Raw genomic sequence first — 15352 nt, 5'->3', positions numbered from 1 at the left:
GATCCAGTTCGAATGCGATCCCCACCTTATCGGTAGTCGCTGTTGGCACCTATCGATATTTCTCGAGTCTCTAAGATCGGGTAAAACGCCCGTTAACATTTCGGTGTTATATCTGACCGATTTCTACATCAGCAATTACATTTTACCTACGAAATAAAGTAAAATGTAGTATCTTAAAGATACTTCTAATCCATTATGATTTTAGGTGTTGAGATATGAATTTCAATATTAAGAATTTTATTAATAAATTTTAGGATTAAAAAATGATTTATTTTGTGATGTTTGGTTTTGTTTTGTGAAAAATCCCTTTAACATTTTCTAACGTCTTCATGTAAAAAGTAAAATAAATGTTTTATGAAATAAAAGTGCCATAATTTATTTAGATTTGGACAAATTACAGTTGTAAAATTGCTTTATTAAATATACCAGTTTCATGTGTCTATAGCTGTAATAAAGTTTTGCCCCAGATTCGTTGATTTATTGAGATCGCTGACCGTAGGTGTCATTAAACTTTTTCTGTATCAGTTCATAGGCGCTGTATACTCTTGGGGTTAGAAAACAAAATAAATACAAAATAGTAATTGAAATATATTACAAATCTTACTTGTCATTACTCTGTTCGACATCTTCAGCCAAGAGATCGTTGGGAGATATCATTGTCGAGTTATTGGGATGGCAAAAATAGGCAATGGAATGTCTGCCGCGGGTTCGTATATGATCTTGTTCAGGTATAACGACCCGATGAGGCTGGGAAATGTGGAAAACAAAGTATTAGCTAACTGGGGAAATTTCTGCCTCTCAGGAATAACCTACCAATGCGTGGTATCGCTGCTTCGTCCAGATGGACAGGAGTTCCCCGCCATTTATGAGAATGGCTCCTGGTAGATGGCCCACTCGTTCCCACTTCTCGCTGCCAGGCAATTGCACCTCCAAGCCACCTTCCGAATCCTGAGTGAGAAGGGTGAAGGTGCCATAGTCCACATGGGCACCACACCGTATGGCACCCTCACTCTGACCAGGTTCATCATCCACAATCGCCGGATAGTAGAGCATCCGTAGGGTGCTCATGTTGACCTCATCGCCTTCGAGCATCTGGGAGTGCTTGTCGATAAAGAAGGCCGGAGGAATCTCCAAGGCCACCTCCATGGCCTTCAGTATAAATGTGGACATGGCCTTCAAGTCCTGACACAGTGTAGTAATATCCTCTGCAAATTCTGGCAGTGGCTCCCTCGGAATATTCTGATCATCCAGTTTGCAAATATTGTAGGCGTGCCGGAGCTCTGGGGTGCTTCCATCGAATCGTTCCATTCCAGGACTAACGTAGCCATAGTTAACGCCATCCTTTCTCCTGTAGCGATCCTGAACCTCAGCTGGCAGATCCAAGAAGTTGTCGAATTGATCGTAAACAGCTTTAATCTGAGGGGAGAACAAATGATAACACAAAATTCGCTTGTAAATGATCAAAACTGACCTTATCTTCGGCTATTCCATGATTAACCAGGAAAGCGATTCCCTTCTCGGTGAAAGCCTTATGCAGTTGCTGACCAACCCTATTGACAAGGGACTTGCCTGGAAATTAACAGTCATAATTAAATAAAATAAAAGTACCAACATGTTTTATCAAATATTTTTTTAGGGATGGTGGGAAATATTTGGAAAGCCAACCCTATCCAACCCTACCCACAATATTTACAATATGCTGGTCCCCCACAGATTGCTTGTTTATTATTAAGTTATCTTTATTTAAAAAGGTTTGTTGTGAAATCTTACCGCAATGGGCGAGATCGATGATTGGCACAGCGCTCCGCGAAACAAGGGTTTCCAACTTGTCCTCACTTATCTTGCTCTTTATCATTTTAAGTAAATTAAGACCCGCGGAGGTAAATCAAATACGAGAACGATTGCGTCTGAAAAGTCAGAGCTCTAAAAACCGAGTACGATGTGAACACCACGCGCTTCTCCGGGAGACTGACCCAAACAGAACCCGACAATTCCATTATTATTATTGTCTAATCGGTACTCTCAAAGATAATATTGTATTGCATACTTTCAGGGTTCATTATTTTATTCAAGCGAGTTATTACGACCCAATGACTTCGAAAATTGTACATAAATTACATTTTTCAGCTGTGAATGGCGATTGATTAGAAACTTGATAACGAATCCAATGAGACATTGACTTTTTTCAGATTTTTTTTACTTTTCGGATCTTCCTGATTTTCGCCATCAGTTTTTCCTAATAATTATTATGCCCATATGCGCCTTTTGCCAAAGACATAGCTAAATCATAAGCGTTGTGTATTCTGAAATAAAATAATAAACGAAAATTGGATAGATTAAAGTGTTGGTAAGCTACTCACATTCCAGTTGTCGACTCCTTAAGTGGAATATTTAGCTCTTTAGGGTCTATCATGGTTGAACTATCAGGATGTCAAAAATAGGCAATAGAGTGCCTGCCTTGCTGGCGAGTAGAAGTCTGATCAGGAACAACCACTCGATGTTGCTGAGGAAAGTAGAAATATAAATATGTTATGATACCTCCAGATAAAGTTATATAAATATACCAGGGCGTGATAAAGCTGATCTGTCCACATTGCCATGGTTTCGCCGCAGTTAATGAAGAGTGCTCCCGGCAGATGACCCACTCGCTCCCATTTGTCACTGCCCCGCAACTTGACCTCCAATCCACCCTCCGAATCCTGCGCCAGCAGAGTGAAGGTGCAATAGTCGGCATGGGCTCCGCAGCGGATAACTTTTCCAGGATCTTGATCCTCCACCGGTGGGTAGTAGAGCATCCGTAGGGTGGTCAGATTAAAACGATCGTCGGATAACATGTAGGAGTGCTTATCGGAGAGGAACGACGGGGGAACATCCAGGGAAAGGGCCAAAGCTTGAAGAATTAATCTACCCAAAGCATTAAAGTCATCAGTCAAAGAGCTTATGTGCCTAGTAAATCCAGGCAGCGCCTTTTCGGGAAGAAATTCATCCTGCAACTTGCATATATTATACGCATGACGTAGTTCCGGTGTCCTGCCATCAAATCGTTCCATTCCGGGACTCACATAACCGTGATTTTCGCCATTTGGAGCCTTGCTTCTTTCGTAGGCCATTCTGACTTCCTCTGGTAACTTAACAAATCCATCGAAATACTCCCAGGCTATCTTGATCTACATATACAGTTTTTATTTAGGTTTTAATGGTCAAATATTGGATTGAATTAAATACCTTCTCATCTGAAATTCCGTGATTGATTAGCAGAGCATAACCCTGTTGTGAAAGGGCCTGTCTTAGATTTTTGGCCACGTCTTCAATGGCGTTTCCCAAATCTATAATCGGAACTGCATTTCTCGAGAGCAGCGTCTCGATCTCAGATTCCATTATCACTTTGTATTATCAGAATTTCTTATCGAGTGAGCTGGGATTGATGTTACTACGAGCACAAGAATTATGAGACTGAAAGTCAAAACAATGAATTTACATTTGAAAATAAAGCGAAGGAGAATATAAATAAATATTTTATATATATGCAACAATTTAACTGTATACTTTTAGGTTGATTTTGAAAATTCTAAATATTACCCATTATCATGTAGAAGATACATTCTAAACAGTTTATTATGTTTGAGTGCAGCCCCATAGCAAATAACCCATGTATATAAAGACAATCACCGTTTTCATATGAATCGTTTGTTTATTGTTTGCAAATATAATATACATAATTACATTTCATCATAAAATTGGGCATGACAAATGGGGACAGTTAGGCGCTGAATTGTTCGACAGGCAACCTTCGACCTTCGACCTTGCCATTCGCCTGTCCAACCTTGCCCGCGACTCACACAGTCCATAGGATAAAATCTAATCACTAAACTATAATATTTGGTACTATTACACTATCCCAATACAGAAAGTGCAACGATCTCTTGCACTCTGCAATGGCGACTGATCCAAACAAGTACAAAAGGGGCCGCTTTCCTCGAACTAACGAAATACTACGAAACAAGCTTACAAGAACTACAGGTTGTATTATATCCATCTTGACCTATGTATACCTAGGGGAGGATATCTGAGGGGATTGGGATGGGGATGGGGATGCGGATCAGGGGGAGGGGGAGGGGCAGGGAAGGAGCATTAAAGTAAATGTGCATAGCTTAAGGTAGCGCCAACTAACGTCGCTTCCTACTCCTTTTTCGCCGCCAGTTTGGCCTGGGCAGCCGCCTCCTTTTTGTAGTTGGCCACATAGAAGGCACTGAACATGTAGGTGAAGAGGCCGGCATTGAAGGTCAAGAGGGCGGCAATGGACTTGGGGAAGTTGCAGTTGGGCTGGAACTGGATCTGCAGCGTGTGCACGAAGATGATCAGGAATTGGACCTATAAAAAGAATGTAAAATTAAAGACTAGATCCCTGATTTAGATAAAGGAAACCACTCACAATCTGCAGGATGGTGATGTACTTCTTCCACCACAGATACTTCTGCACCTTGGGTCCCATCGCGGAGAGCAGATAGTAGGCGTACATGATGATGTGGATGAACGAGTTGATGAAGCCCAGCAAAGTGCCATGGCCGCCGGCGAAGTACTTCACTCCAATGAAGGCACACACGGGCATCAGAGTGTGGTGGTACAGGTGCAGGAACGAGATCTGGCGCTGCTTCTTGCGGAGCACGAAGAACACGGTGTCCAGCAGCTCGGTGATCTTGGCAATGTAGTACAGCCACACGGCACGAGCCATCTAAAATGTAATTAAAGGGTATTCAGAAAGGTTAAGCTACCAGAGAAATCACTAACACCTACCCTCATGGAAATCGGATCGGATTCATAGGTCACCGGCTGGCACTTGAAGTTGTAGTGACCGCCCCAGCCGCCCTTGTAGCCCTCGTAGAAGAGCACCCAACTGAGGAGCACCTGGACGGCATTGTAGATCAGCAGGGTGTTCTTCAGCTCGAAAGGCTTCCTATCCCGCATGTAACGAGGTCCGGCGTACAGGCAGAAGTACAGGTAGGCTCCAAGGATCATGAACAGCGGTCCGGGGGCATTGGAAAGGAACCAACTCTGCAAGTATACAATAGTTATATTTCTTGGATTTTATTTTAAGTCAACAAGCTATTCTCCTGGCCATTTTAAAACAAATCATAAACAAATAAAGCCGTTTCTATCAATTGATTATTATCTCTGATAAAATATGTAAATAAGTTTTTTATTTAACTAAAGAAAAATTTAAAAAGAACACCGCTGAAGTGAATATGTAAATTGTTGCCTCCAAACATCTTGGTTGCGTTGCTGATGTCACGTTCTCCAACTCATTTCACCTTGATAAAATTCAATCAAATTCCATTGATATTTCAGCAATCTAAGTTTTAACATAATTCTTCCAAATTCGACCTTAGCTAAATAATATGCTCTTTAAAATTTCAAGAGCTTTAAGTTTTGTTCTTTAAATATACAAGGGTAAAATTTAGAGCCATTAATCCCCAATGATATATTCGTCTGATATATTTTGATAAGATATATTTTGGCGTATAATAAGCATGGGAAAAAGGGCCTTACACGTCAAAGTACACAAAATAAAGTATTTGTTTATTTTGTTTGATATTATTCGTTACGAATACCCACCTTGGTGCGCAGATCCTCGTGCTCCACGAAGAAGTTGACCATCCGATCAACAATGGTGTTCGTCTCGTTCAGTCTGACCGACATCTTGCCAACTGAAAGTGTAGGGTAATCGAGAAATTAGTTTGGATTATGCAGTGACTTGGATTAGCACCTTCTACGACCATGGATCAGATAGTAGAAGCAAGCGCATTCGATCGGTGTTTGATTTACGCGCCGTGAGCATTTCCTGTTAATCAGCGAGACACACAAACTGATGCGGTCCAAGGCGAATCCGCGCCTACGCTTCGCCAGATCAGAATGTGCGCTAATATATAGACGCCGATATTTGCATGCCCATAATACACTGATCGTTGCGGGTGCGAAATGTCATATTAGTAGAATCGTGTAAATCAGGCGTGGCGTTGCAAATTTCGGAATGGCAATAACCTGGCAATTTCTGTCGAAGAAGCGGAAAAAGCCACCGGACAAACAGTTCAAGCTTGTAATTTATCGAGGGCCCAATCGCATTCTTACAGCCAAACTGTCGCATCAGCAATTACCCGTCGCGCATTTAACTCTTTTTTCCACGATTATGATTTACATATATTGTTAAGTGGCAGTTAACTGCATGGGCCTGGCCAAAACAAGGGACACGAAACGGCTTACGTGCACAGAACTGGTTTCGAGCTCATCGCTTGGCCAAATTAGCCGCATGTTCTCCCCTTTTGTCTCTCGGTCTGGCTAGTTTTTTTGTTCAGGTCTCTTGGAAAAGCCCAGGAGCAGGATAGTCCAAGGACAGGACAGCCTGGCAGGTCCATGCATCATTAATTTTATGGCAATGCGTTCAGGGAATAAAAAACCGGTTGGTTCTGATTATTGGTTTCACGAGATGATTTAAGCAGCTAAAAGATATTGCTTTTAAACATTGTTTATTTTAGAAATGAATCAGATATTAATAATATATTAACCATGAATAGAGAAACGGTTTACAGGATTTTATTCAATTTTTTTTTTGAATAATTAAATATAATATATCTGTAAGCAACAAAAAAATCCCAACTGATTTTAATCAATTATTTTTAGACATTTTATTTAGCCCTTAGGTATGAATAGCGATAATAATGATTATCCTATTCTTTTGTTTTTGATAAGTTTTATTAGAACGCATTTCCATTTAGGTATTTTATGTAGCCCATATAAAAATGCCTCTTTCCTTTGTCTAGCCTTCTGGCTATTTATTTTTAGGACTTTGGGTACGACACCTAGAGGCAAGGACAACAGGCCAGGATTTTATGGGCATTGTTTTCAGGGAAACCTGTTTTTGGATGCAGTTTTTGCAACAGATGATGGTTGCGATGATCGGTTGGCCAGCCCATGCGAAATCCTTTAGCAACGATGACCAGGCGTTTTCAATGCCCGCTGATATCGGTCATTATCCGGCCATAATGGCAGGCGACATCAATGGCTTCTTGACGCACCGAGTTGACCAAATAGCTGGCCCAGTTCGCCTTTGTCTAACCCACTTGGCCACTGGAATCATCATTTGGCCCGGGCTCTGTCTCTATTAATTATGTGAGCACCTGCCATCTGCGACTCCGCACTTCGCACTCCAAGTGAACGCCATTATCGAATTACCCAGCGTTTTCTGTGCAGTCATCGCTCTTGGCGGAGCTGCGCGCCAAAAATGCATTCATTCAGTGGGATATTGAGATATTGACTAACGAGAATTTCGTCTGACTTATTTGCATTTTTTCGAGTGCCTTTGCCGAGTGTTTTTGCAAGGCCGGCACTTTCAATCGACCAAAGCCAGCCAATGGTGTTTTCGAGGGTGTGAAGATATTGTGCAAGACAAATGCACAACTTACCTTCTATATTTCTAGGCAATAAAAATGGGTCCCAGACCAACAATCGATTTGTTTGTACCAGGAACTAAGCATTCAACGTTTTAACAATGTTTTATCGTGTATATCTCTTTGTTTAAATTCTGAACTTGTTTTATTTGCTGACAGCGTTTATAATGAAATGAATATATATGGCTGCTCCAGTAACCTGTTAATGCACTTTCCACTCGAATTTCACCGACAAAACTCAAATAAAATAATAAAAACAAATCAAACTGTTGTATAATCAAACCGAAATCTTCTACCGGTTTGCAACAGCCGGCAACGAAATTTAATTCTTGATTTATTTGGCGGTCAGCGGTTGAACTTGGACTTGGTTTTGGGGACTTTCGACTACGAAGATCTTTTATGGCCACTTAACAGTCATAAATAGTTAGATAATATGTGGAGAATTCCAGTTTGGATTCAGGAGGCCACCGTTTCCATGTATTTCCCCCCCCAATCCCTACCTTCCGGTCCCCGAGATCAGCCGCGACTCATCTCGTCACCGCCCAGCGAATATCATAGGAATCGCTGTAAAATTTGGCTTATCTATTTGCCTATTGATTTTTAGAAACATCCGATGTTCACATGCAAATTAGTTTGGACTTTATAGCCAAAAACTTCAAAGTCAGCGTTACTTTGCATATAAATCTTAGAATTTTTCCACGGCCTTTAGCATTTTGAAAGCCGATTTTTCGATTGAATAGCGGAAACTTCGGTTATTTGGACCCTGAGATCTGCTCTCGTTTTGCATAACATTAAAGGAAAACATTGCGCAAATCATAGCTACTTTTCCAATAATGCTGACGGCCGTTTGCCTGCCAATTAGCGATTGACAGTGAACGAGAGTGCGTGGCAACGACAGAGTAAATATTAAACGAAGCCAAATAATGGCAAAGTAAATACATATATACTATAAATATCACCCGCTGCCCTGACGTCACATTCCAGTTTATTATTATGCGATAATCAGCCCGGCTAGAAGTCGGCCGATAAATTCTAGACACGCGCCGCTCAAAAGATTCGCACGTTTTGTTCTGTCGCCAAGCTGGCCACCATTTTTGGTCTACCCAGCACATGGGGCGTATGCGCAATGTGCGCCTCATTATGCTGCGGATTTCGAAGCCAGGTTATATTCTATTTAGAGACTCTAGGCTGATAAGAGGCCGCTTGGGAAGGCTAGGAATGTTGAGGACGGCACTCAAAGGCGGATCGAAAAGGAAGGTAAAAATAGGATAACACTCAGAAAAAAAACTTTCAAAAGTTTTCTGCGTAATTTTCCAAGTACATTCTTCACAAATCTTATGTTTTTTCCTGCTATTTGCACTTATATTTACATATACAAATTTATTTCATTATTTCAGTTCACCTAGGTTTTTTTATTCTTAAGCGCTACACATTTATGGCAACAATATCTACTGCTGGGTTTTATTTATTTAAAGTGTAGACCAACAAAAGGCAAGACAAAATATTGAATTCGAAAACGGAGTCGAAGTCGAAGTCGGCAGCCTCTGATCGAGCGATTGAATGGACCTAAGGCAATGGCATCGGCATCGGCAACGCATTAAAAACCTCTGCGAAGGTCGCACGTTTTGAGGAAACAACAAGAAAGGAAAGCTAACTTCGGGCGGAGCCGAAGTTGATATACCCTTGCAGAATACTCTGTAAATTATATTCTCCAAAATTATTCATATGATGCATTCTTAATACTCATAAAAAATCCCAACTTCCTAACTTTAAAAACACCAAAGTTATGGCATTTCCAATCGTTCAGTTATAAGGCAGCTATAGGATATAGTCGGCCGATCCCTATGAAATTTGGTAGGTCGGATTGATTGGCCAAAAATAAAACCCATAGAAAATCCCAACTTCCTAACTTTACAAACACCAAAGTTATGGCATTTCCGATCAATCAGTTATATGGCAGCTATAGGATATAGTCGGCCGATCCTTATAAAATTTGGTACGTCAAATTGATTGGCCAAATGTAAAATCCATAGAAAATCCCAACTTTCTAACTTTACAAACACCAAAGTTGTGGCATTTCCGATCGTTCAGTTATATGGCAGCTATAGGATATAGTCGGCTGATCCTTATAAAATTTGGTACGTAAAATTGATTGGCCAAATGCAAAACCCATAGAAAATCCCAACTTCCTAACTTTAAAAACACCAAAGTTATGGCATTTCCGATCGTTCAGTTATATGGCAGCTATAGGATATAGTCGGCCGATCCCGGCCGTTCCGACTTATATACTGCGTGCAAAGGAAAGAAGGGTGTGTGCAAAGTTTCAATTCGATATCTTTAAAACTGAGAGACTAGTTCGCGTAGAAACAGACAGACGGACAGACAGACGGACAGACGGACAGACGGACATGGCTATATCAACTCAGGAGGTGATCCTGATCAAGAATATATATACTTTATATGGTCGGAGATGTCTCCTTCACTGCGTTGCACACTTTTGACCAAAATTATAATACCCTCTGCAAGGGTATAAAAAGCGGAGCCGAAGACCTGATCTCTTGCATTGGAGAGCAGCTTGAGATTCGGCCATATTTTCCGCTCCCAGTAAGGCTTTTTTTTTGGGCGTGGCCCTGTTGGTTGATCAAACACCAATATTATTAGGCAGCACCACATATCGGAGGCGTTTAGTCTCTCTTTGTGGGCTGATTTGCATTTTATTGGCTTGACTATTTTGCATTAGCCTTAGTTTGTGCTGTGACCTTGAACTAGTGGCTAATGCGAGCTGCTGCAGGCCCATAAATTAGTCGATTTAAGCTAAAACCACCTGAGTGATTTCCGCGTGGCTGGCTGACAGAAAAACAAAACATTCCACCAGGAATGCCAGATAAACTGACTCCCGGCATTCCTGAGATCAATTAACTGGACTTGACAAAGTTTCCGTTACTACTAATGTCGGTAAGTGCTAATTGAGACAACTCATTGGCCATATGTCTAGATCGGGGTATAGTATGTGGGATCTACTACAGTCAATCGATTAGATCGGATATTCTACACCCTCCGCCGACGAAGGCGGTTCGAATGGAAATTATTCTGAATGCTTTCTTCTGTTATTGGATTATTTAAATCTCGGCAATTTGTCTTTATAAATATGCAATTACCTGTAAATATTTCCCAGTGCAATCCCACACGAAAAACAAGTCAAAGTTCGTCGTCTCAGTCTTTAGTTTGGACAGAGGCAGAATAAATTACAAATGAGAAAAATAGCTACTAATTGCGCATGCCACAAATCAAATCGATCGATAGGTGGTCGCATCGATCACAGTCTATATGTGACGGGCCCTTCTTTTAATTATGATCAATTAGGTTCTCGAACTGGGAAAAATACCGCGACAATTAACAGCCTTTGATAAACAGTCATCAAGTTTTTCTTTATTAAATGATCATTACTTTGCCTTCTGTTTGTATGTGGTATTAATGTCATTGCACTTGCATTCGCAAGAATCATTTGGTCCAACTCAAGGGTGCCCAGATTGACCTAGTCATTCATATAAGTAAATGCAATCCAGAGAGGTACCTACATATACCCATAAATATTCATTCTGTGCGACTTCTGACCTCCAATATTTGCCATTGTCATCACCTACATCATCATTGCCTTTGCCTTGTTCTGCCTGGCGATTTGCTTACCTTGCCATTATTATCAGCTTTTTCTGGCCAACTTACCGAGTGACGCCTTGTTGGGCAAACAAGTCAATTGGAAACGCACTCGGCCGAGAGAAAAATTAAGAAATCCCAAAAACCAGCTGGAAATTTGGTGGATTTTCTTGGTTTCTTTTTATTGTAGGTGTGACCACCAGCGCATGTGACCCCAATTGGATTTTTACATATTAAAATGTAATTTGCCAGGGCGAGAAATGTCACCGAAGAGCCCCATAAACATAAGGTAAAGTCGCCCAGGCCGCCAACGTGCGAACGGATGTGCAGCAGAAACCTTTTGTGGACCCCGCAATCCCAAGATACCGTCATAATTTCGCTCTCCGCCTGACTAACTATCTCCCCTGGGTGTTGACGCCAAGAAAACAACAATAAAATCATAAATAAACAAATTGTGCGCATGCGTGAACGTCACCAGCGCAGCTGCCTCTTTCCAAGGGCAATTCCAAACCAAATTATATTGTTAAAAAACTACTGGCAACTGTATGATCGCAGCAAGCGTGATATTCGAATTAAATTTTTATGAATGAATGACATAGATTTCGAAATTAAAGATCAACAGACGGGCAAACCCAATAAACTTGTCATGTTCTTATCAGATCTCAACTTGGATCAAACGTATAAACGCAAATGTGCGAGTTGATTTTGGGATTTCCGTCGATGTGTATCGCTTCATTTAGCACTTCTTCTGATTGTTATTTATATCGCAAACTTGTCCAGTTGTTCCCATTGTGTCGAAAATGTAACGCGAAATTCAGGGCCAAATAAGAGGGCCCAGTGATGATATAATGCCGCGTGAAATCAGATGCCATATGCACACAAGAAGAAAAATTTCTATCAATTGCAGCTGATAATAATTTGATATTTAAAATTGATTTTAAACTCTTTTACCTAAAGAAGTATTGAAAGATTACTGACTGAAATTTAAGACTATTTTTATTTATATTTTGTCAGTATAGAACAATAAGTTTTTCTACCAAACAAAATATATAAGTATTCAAAATAAATGATCAAATCATTTAAAATCAGTATAAGTGAAGAAGGAGACCTCAATTAACTAAGGCATATTTTTTATATATATTATAGATATTTCTTGCAATAGCCAAACACCATTTTGTAATTTAAATACAATTTTTTTCTGTGTTCAAATCAGTGGTAATGCAACTGGTAGCTTCAGCTTGTACCACATCGAAATGCATTCGTCTTCATCTGCGAGGGATTACAATAACGTTTAAAGTTGATCAATCGCTATGCGATTAACATATGAGCCACATTAGCCGAGTGATTGACTTGGCCCACTCGCACCGCCTTGCTGGCCATCTTCATTTTCATCTGCGGGCCTCACAGCTGGTTTTGTAAGACCCTCTTTTTTTTATCTCTCCTCTCTTTTATGCTATTTATTTATACATATTTGGCTTGTATTTTTCTTTCGAATTCGTCCATGCCCGAGTCTTTGGGCTTGGGTGTCGTTTCGCAATGACCCCAAAAATGTCTCAAATCTTTAACAGGTTGCCAGCGTGTGCGCATAACTTAGCATAAAGTCTGGACACAAATTCCCATTGTTTTTGTTTTCTATAGTTCTTTAACACTTGCCTTTCTGCTGAATTGATTTGATGGGGACCAAAAAATATGTTGAAAGGACGTCTGTGATTTATTTGCGGCACGACACAGCACACGGCACAAACGAACGCACAAAACGAGAATTCCAGCAAAGGACAGACACTAAATGCACTTTCTGTTATCCTTCGAGGCAGTATCACGCATACGCGGCGTTGTCGATCGGAACACAGAACACGAGGCGGCCAATCCCGAGATCTCGAGCTCCACGAGAGTACACAGCGATTACTTGGCAGTAGAGGTGCCGACAGCAGACTAAGCGATATCCGGGCCCTACAAGCGGTCTTGTAGCGGTCGTATCACGGATACGAGCGGCTCGCCTTCGGCCAAGATTCGCCGTCGTATTCGGCCAAGATCGTATTCGGTGGGGCCATCGGCTGGCATCGCAAAACAGGTGAGCAGTCGGACAGAATCCAGCACCAGCTGACTTGGCAGTCATTGCGTGTTTTTAAGGGCCGGTTCTAGGATTCCTCCCGCTAATTACCCATTAGCTTTATGCCGACGGTAATGAGTAGTCGATAATTAACTTAATGCACCGCCGCCTCTTTAAGGTACAAAAATATTTATGAGACTACATATGCAGCTGGCAGTCGAGCAAATCATAACAGAAACTGCATTTATCATCGACTGGCCCATATGCTTTTGCAGTCGCGGGAGTTGTGAGTGTGGTGTGCAAAAATGATTGTGCAATTAAATGGCCCCAAAATGCCTCCGGCCCAAAGCTTCCAGTGGCCACTTGATGGATTTCAGCCGCGTCATTCCCTCATTCACTCGCAAAAATCGCGGTTTTCAGTATTTTAGGCTCCGCTAACTGCATTACTCCGCGTACTAACACATTGTTTTGTGGGCTGAAAAGAAGTCTACACTTGCCGCGACGCACTGACTCCCGAGTACAAATGTATGTCTGACATTTGCCACCATTGCTAATTGCTCAATCAGAAGGAAAGAAAACAAAGTTGGGAAAATGCAGCCAAGCGCGCTTCATTTGGCTGTGAAGTGATTGCCGCGACACACCCACTCATTCCACGCATTTATGGCTCCAATGTGCACTTTACAGCCGAAATTCCATAGATTCATTCACAGATCGCTGTTGCCTTTAATCTTTGGATTCCGATCCGGCCGATGCCCAATTCGATTCCATTCGAGCTTCCGCCATCGCGAAGGTCGCCTGTGTTGGCATGCCCGACGCGTGCCCGAATCTCATTTTGGAGGTGCTGCTGCTGCTGTGGTGTTCATGTTCAGGCGGAGCTCATTTCAATTGCTAAATATTTTGGCAATTTGAGGAAGATTCTACGCAGCTCGTTTTACGTTAACGAGCCCCGCGTTTGAACCCATTTCAAGGCGTGCCAGCCGATATCGAACTAAGCAATCGGAAGACAGTCAAACTCCACGCATACGTGTTTTTAACAAAAATCGAAACCAAAATATATTTTTAATTAGTATAGAAATATTAAGTAATTTTTTATGTACTCAACCGACTTCCTATTTTCTAACTCTTTGGCTTTGTACAGGAGTAAATTCATTATGCATTTATACATATTTCTTTATTCACAATATCATTTCCATGTTAAGATAATAACCAACTAATTTTTATACTCCCATCAAGACTTTTATGTTAAGCTACTTTAATAGTTTTCTTTTATGACAATCACATTCAGAAGTCGAAAATAAAGTAATTAATGAATGCTTAATTAAAGAAATAACACATCAAATCACTTAAAGATGTTTTTCCTTTCTACAAATAATGTTTATAATTCTTGATAACATAAAACAAAGAACATTCGATTTTAATCTCAGAAATCTTCACACGTCTCATTAATTATTAAGTTCCAATCTATAGAATTTCGACTGTATTTCCATACAAGCGACACAGTCACAATTTAATCAATCTGTTTATTGTTAAGCGATGATTTCCGTAAATTTTCCATCTGAATTTTCACCTTTGTCTACAATTCAAACCATTTCAAAGTCAATGTCGCCTGGCGGAAACAAAAGACTTCGGACACGAACTCGCGTCGATGCCCCGGAGCATCGTCTTTTAGATACTGCTGCCGTTCATTTAACGACTCATTCGATTAGAGCTTTTTTATTCAAAACATCTTTACATTGGCAACAACAAAACGAAAATAAATAAAAACCTATTGCCAACCAGTCTTTGGTGGGTATTATACGGTTTTAATGTTTTTGAACTTGACAAGATACCATAATTTGCATGAAAATGATTGGATTCGGTGTTTCTGCAAGAATAGGATTGATCGTCGGATGGTTAGACAAAAAAATTCTGTCTCCTCTTTGTCTTATTTTGCTCTTAATTTAGTAATTTTCAGTCGTTGTTGCCGTTTTTGTGTCAATTCTTGTGCGCAATCAAATGCGTACATTAAAACTCAATTAATGCGTAACACTTAGAGAACGCTGATGGTGGAAAAAACGCAGCCAAAGCCAACAAAATGTTGGCAAGCAGCGGAGTCCGAGGTGAACTGAGGCTGATTGGAAATCAATGAACTAACGAACTGGACACACAGCGGATGCTGTGCGACAGCCTTGACCATAACACTTAAACGCCAAAAACCTTCAAAGAC

General features: G+C 40.8%; 3 protein-coding genes across 5 annotated transcripts; all 3 read right to left on the bottom strand.

The window, feature by feature from the left end:
• Positions 1–350: 350 nt before the first annotated feature.
• Positions 351–1958, bottom strand: LOC108044520 (UPF0676 protein C1494.01). Its single transcript, XM_017123561.2, has 5 exons — positions 1771–1958; positions 1472–1569; positions 814–1416; positions 605–747; positions 351–544 (listed from the first exon to the last, which is right to left on the bottom strand). Exons 1-5 carry the CDS (start codon positions 1853–1855, stop codon positions 478–480), a joined length of 996 nt encoding a protein of 331 aa, XP_016979050.1. The 5' UTR covers positions 1856–1958; the 3' UTR covers positions 351–477.
• A 278-nt stretch (positions 1959–2236) lies between these two features.
• On the bottom strand, positions 2237–3421 carry LOC108044518 (2-oxoglutarate-dependent dioxygenase htyE). The gene is given in 4 exon segments (XM_017123558.2): positions 2237–2303; positions 2361–2503; positions 2565–3167; positions 3226–3421. Coding segments are annotated over 4 exon segments (966 nt in total). The 5' UTR covers positions 3379–3421.
• A 250-nt stretch (positions 3422–3671) lies between these two features.
• Positions 3672–13038, bottom strand: LOC108044519 (elongation of very long chain fatty acids protein AAEL008004). Of its 3 annotated transcripts, none has more exons than XM_044458466.1 (5): positions 12750–13038; positions 5614–5705; positions 4795–5052; positions 4433–4732; positions 3672–4371 (listed from the first exon to the last, which is right to left on the bottom strand). In XM_044458466.1, exons 2-5 carry the CDS (start codon positions 5695–5697, stop codon positions 4180–4182), a joined length of 834 nt encoding a protein of 277 aa, XP_044314401.1. In that variant the 5' UTR covers positions 5698–5705; positions 12750–13038; the 3' UTR covers positions 3672–4179. The 3 variants fall into 3 exon arrangements, with proteins under 3 accessions (XP_044314401.1, XP_016979048.1, XP_016979049.1); XM_017123559.2 differs by lacking the exon at positions 12750–13038 and adding an exon at positions 5765–5936; XM_017123560.2 differs by lacking the exon at positions 12750–13038 and adding an exon at positions 5775–5935.
• Positions 13039–15352: the final 2314 nt, after the last annotated feature.

Source organism: Drosophila rhopaloa, unplaced genomic scaffold (genome assembly GCF_018152115.1).
Source record: "Drosophila rhopaloa isolate 14029-0021.01 unplaced genomic scaffold, ASM1815211v1 contig_167, whole genome shotgun sequence".
NCBI lineage: Eukaryota > Metazoa > Arthropoda > Insecta > Diptera > Drosophilidae > Drosophila > Drosophila rhopaloa.
The sequence above is the reverse complement of the archived record's forward strand: the minus strand, read 5'-3'. Positions and strand labels throughout refer to the sequence as shown.

Coding starts and splice junctions, on each gene's coding strand:
- LOC108044519 (XM_017123559.2), bottom strand. Junction 5,053..5,613: donor ACGAGGATCTGCGCACCAAG/GTGGGTATTCGT, acceptor GTATACTTGCAG/AGTTGGTTCCTTTCCAATGC. Junction 4,372..4,432: donor ACATCACCATCCTGCAGATT/GTGAGTGGTTTC, acceptor TTCTTTTTATAG/GTCCAATTCCTGATCATCTT.
- LOC108044520 (XM_017123561.2), bottom strand. CDS start 1,855: ATGATAAAGAGCAAGATAAGTGAGGACAAGTTGGAAACCCTTGTTTCG. Junction 1,570..1,770: donor CATCGATCTCGCCCATTGCG/GTAAGATTTCAC, acceptor GTTAATTTCCAG/GCAAGTCCCTTGTCAATAGG. Junction 1,417..1,471: donor ATGGAATAGCCGAAGATAAG/GTCAGTTTTGAT, acceptor TTCTCCCCTCAG/ATTAAAGCTGTTTACGATCA.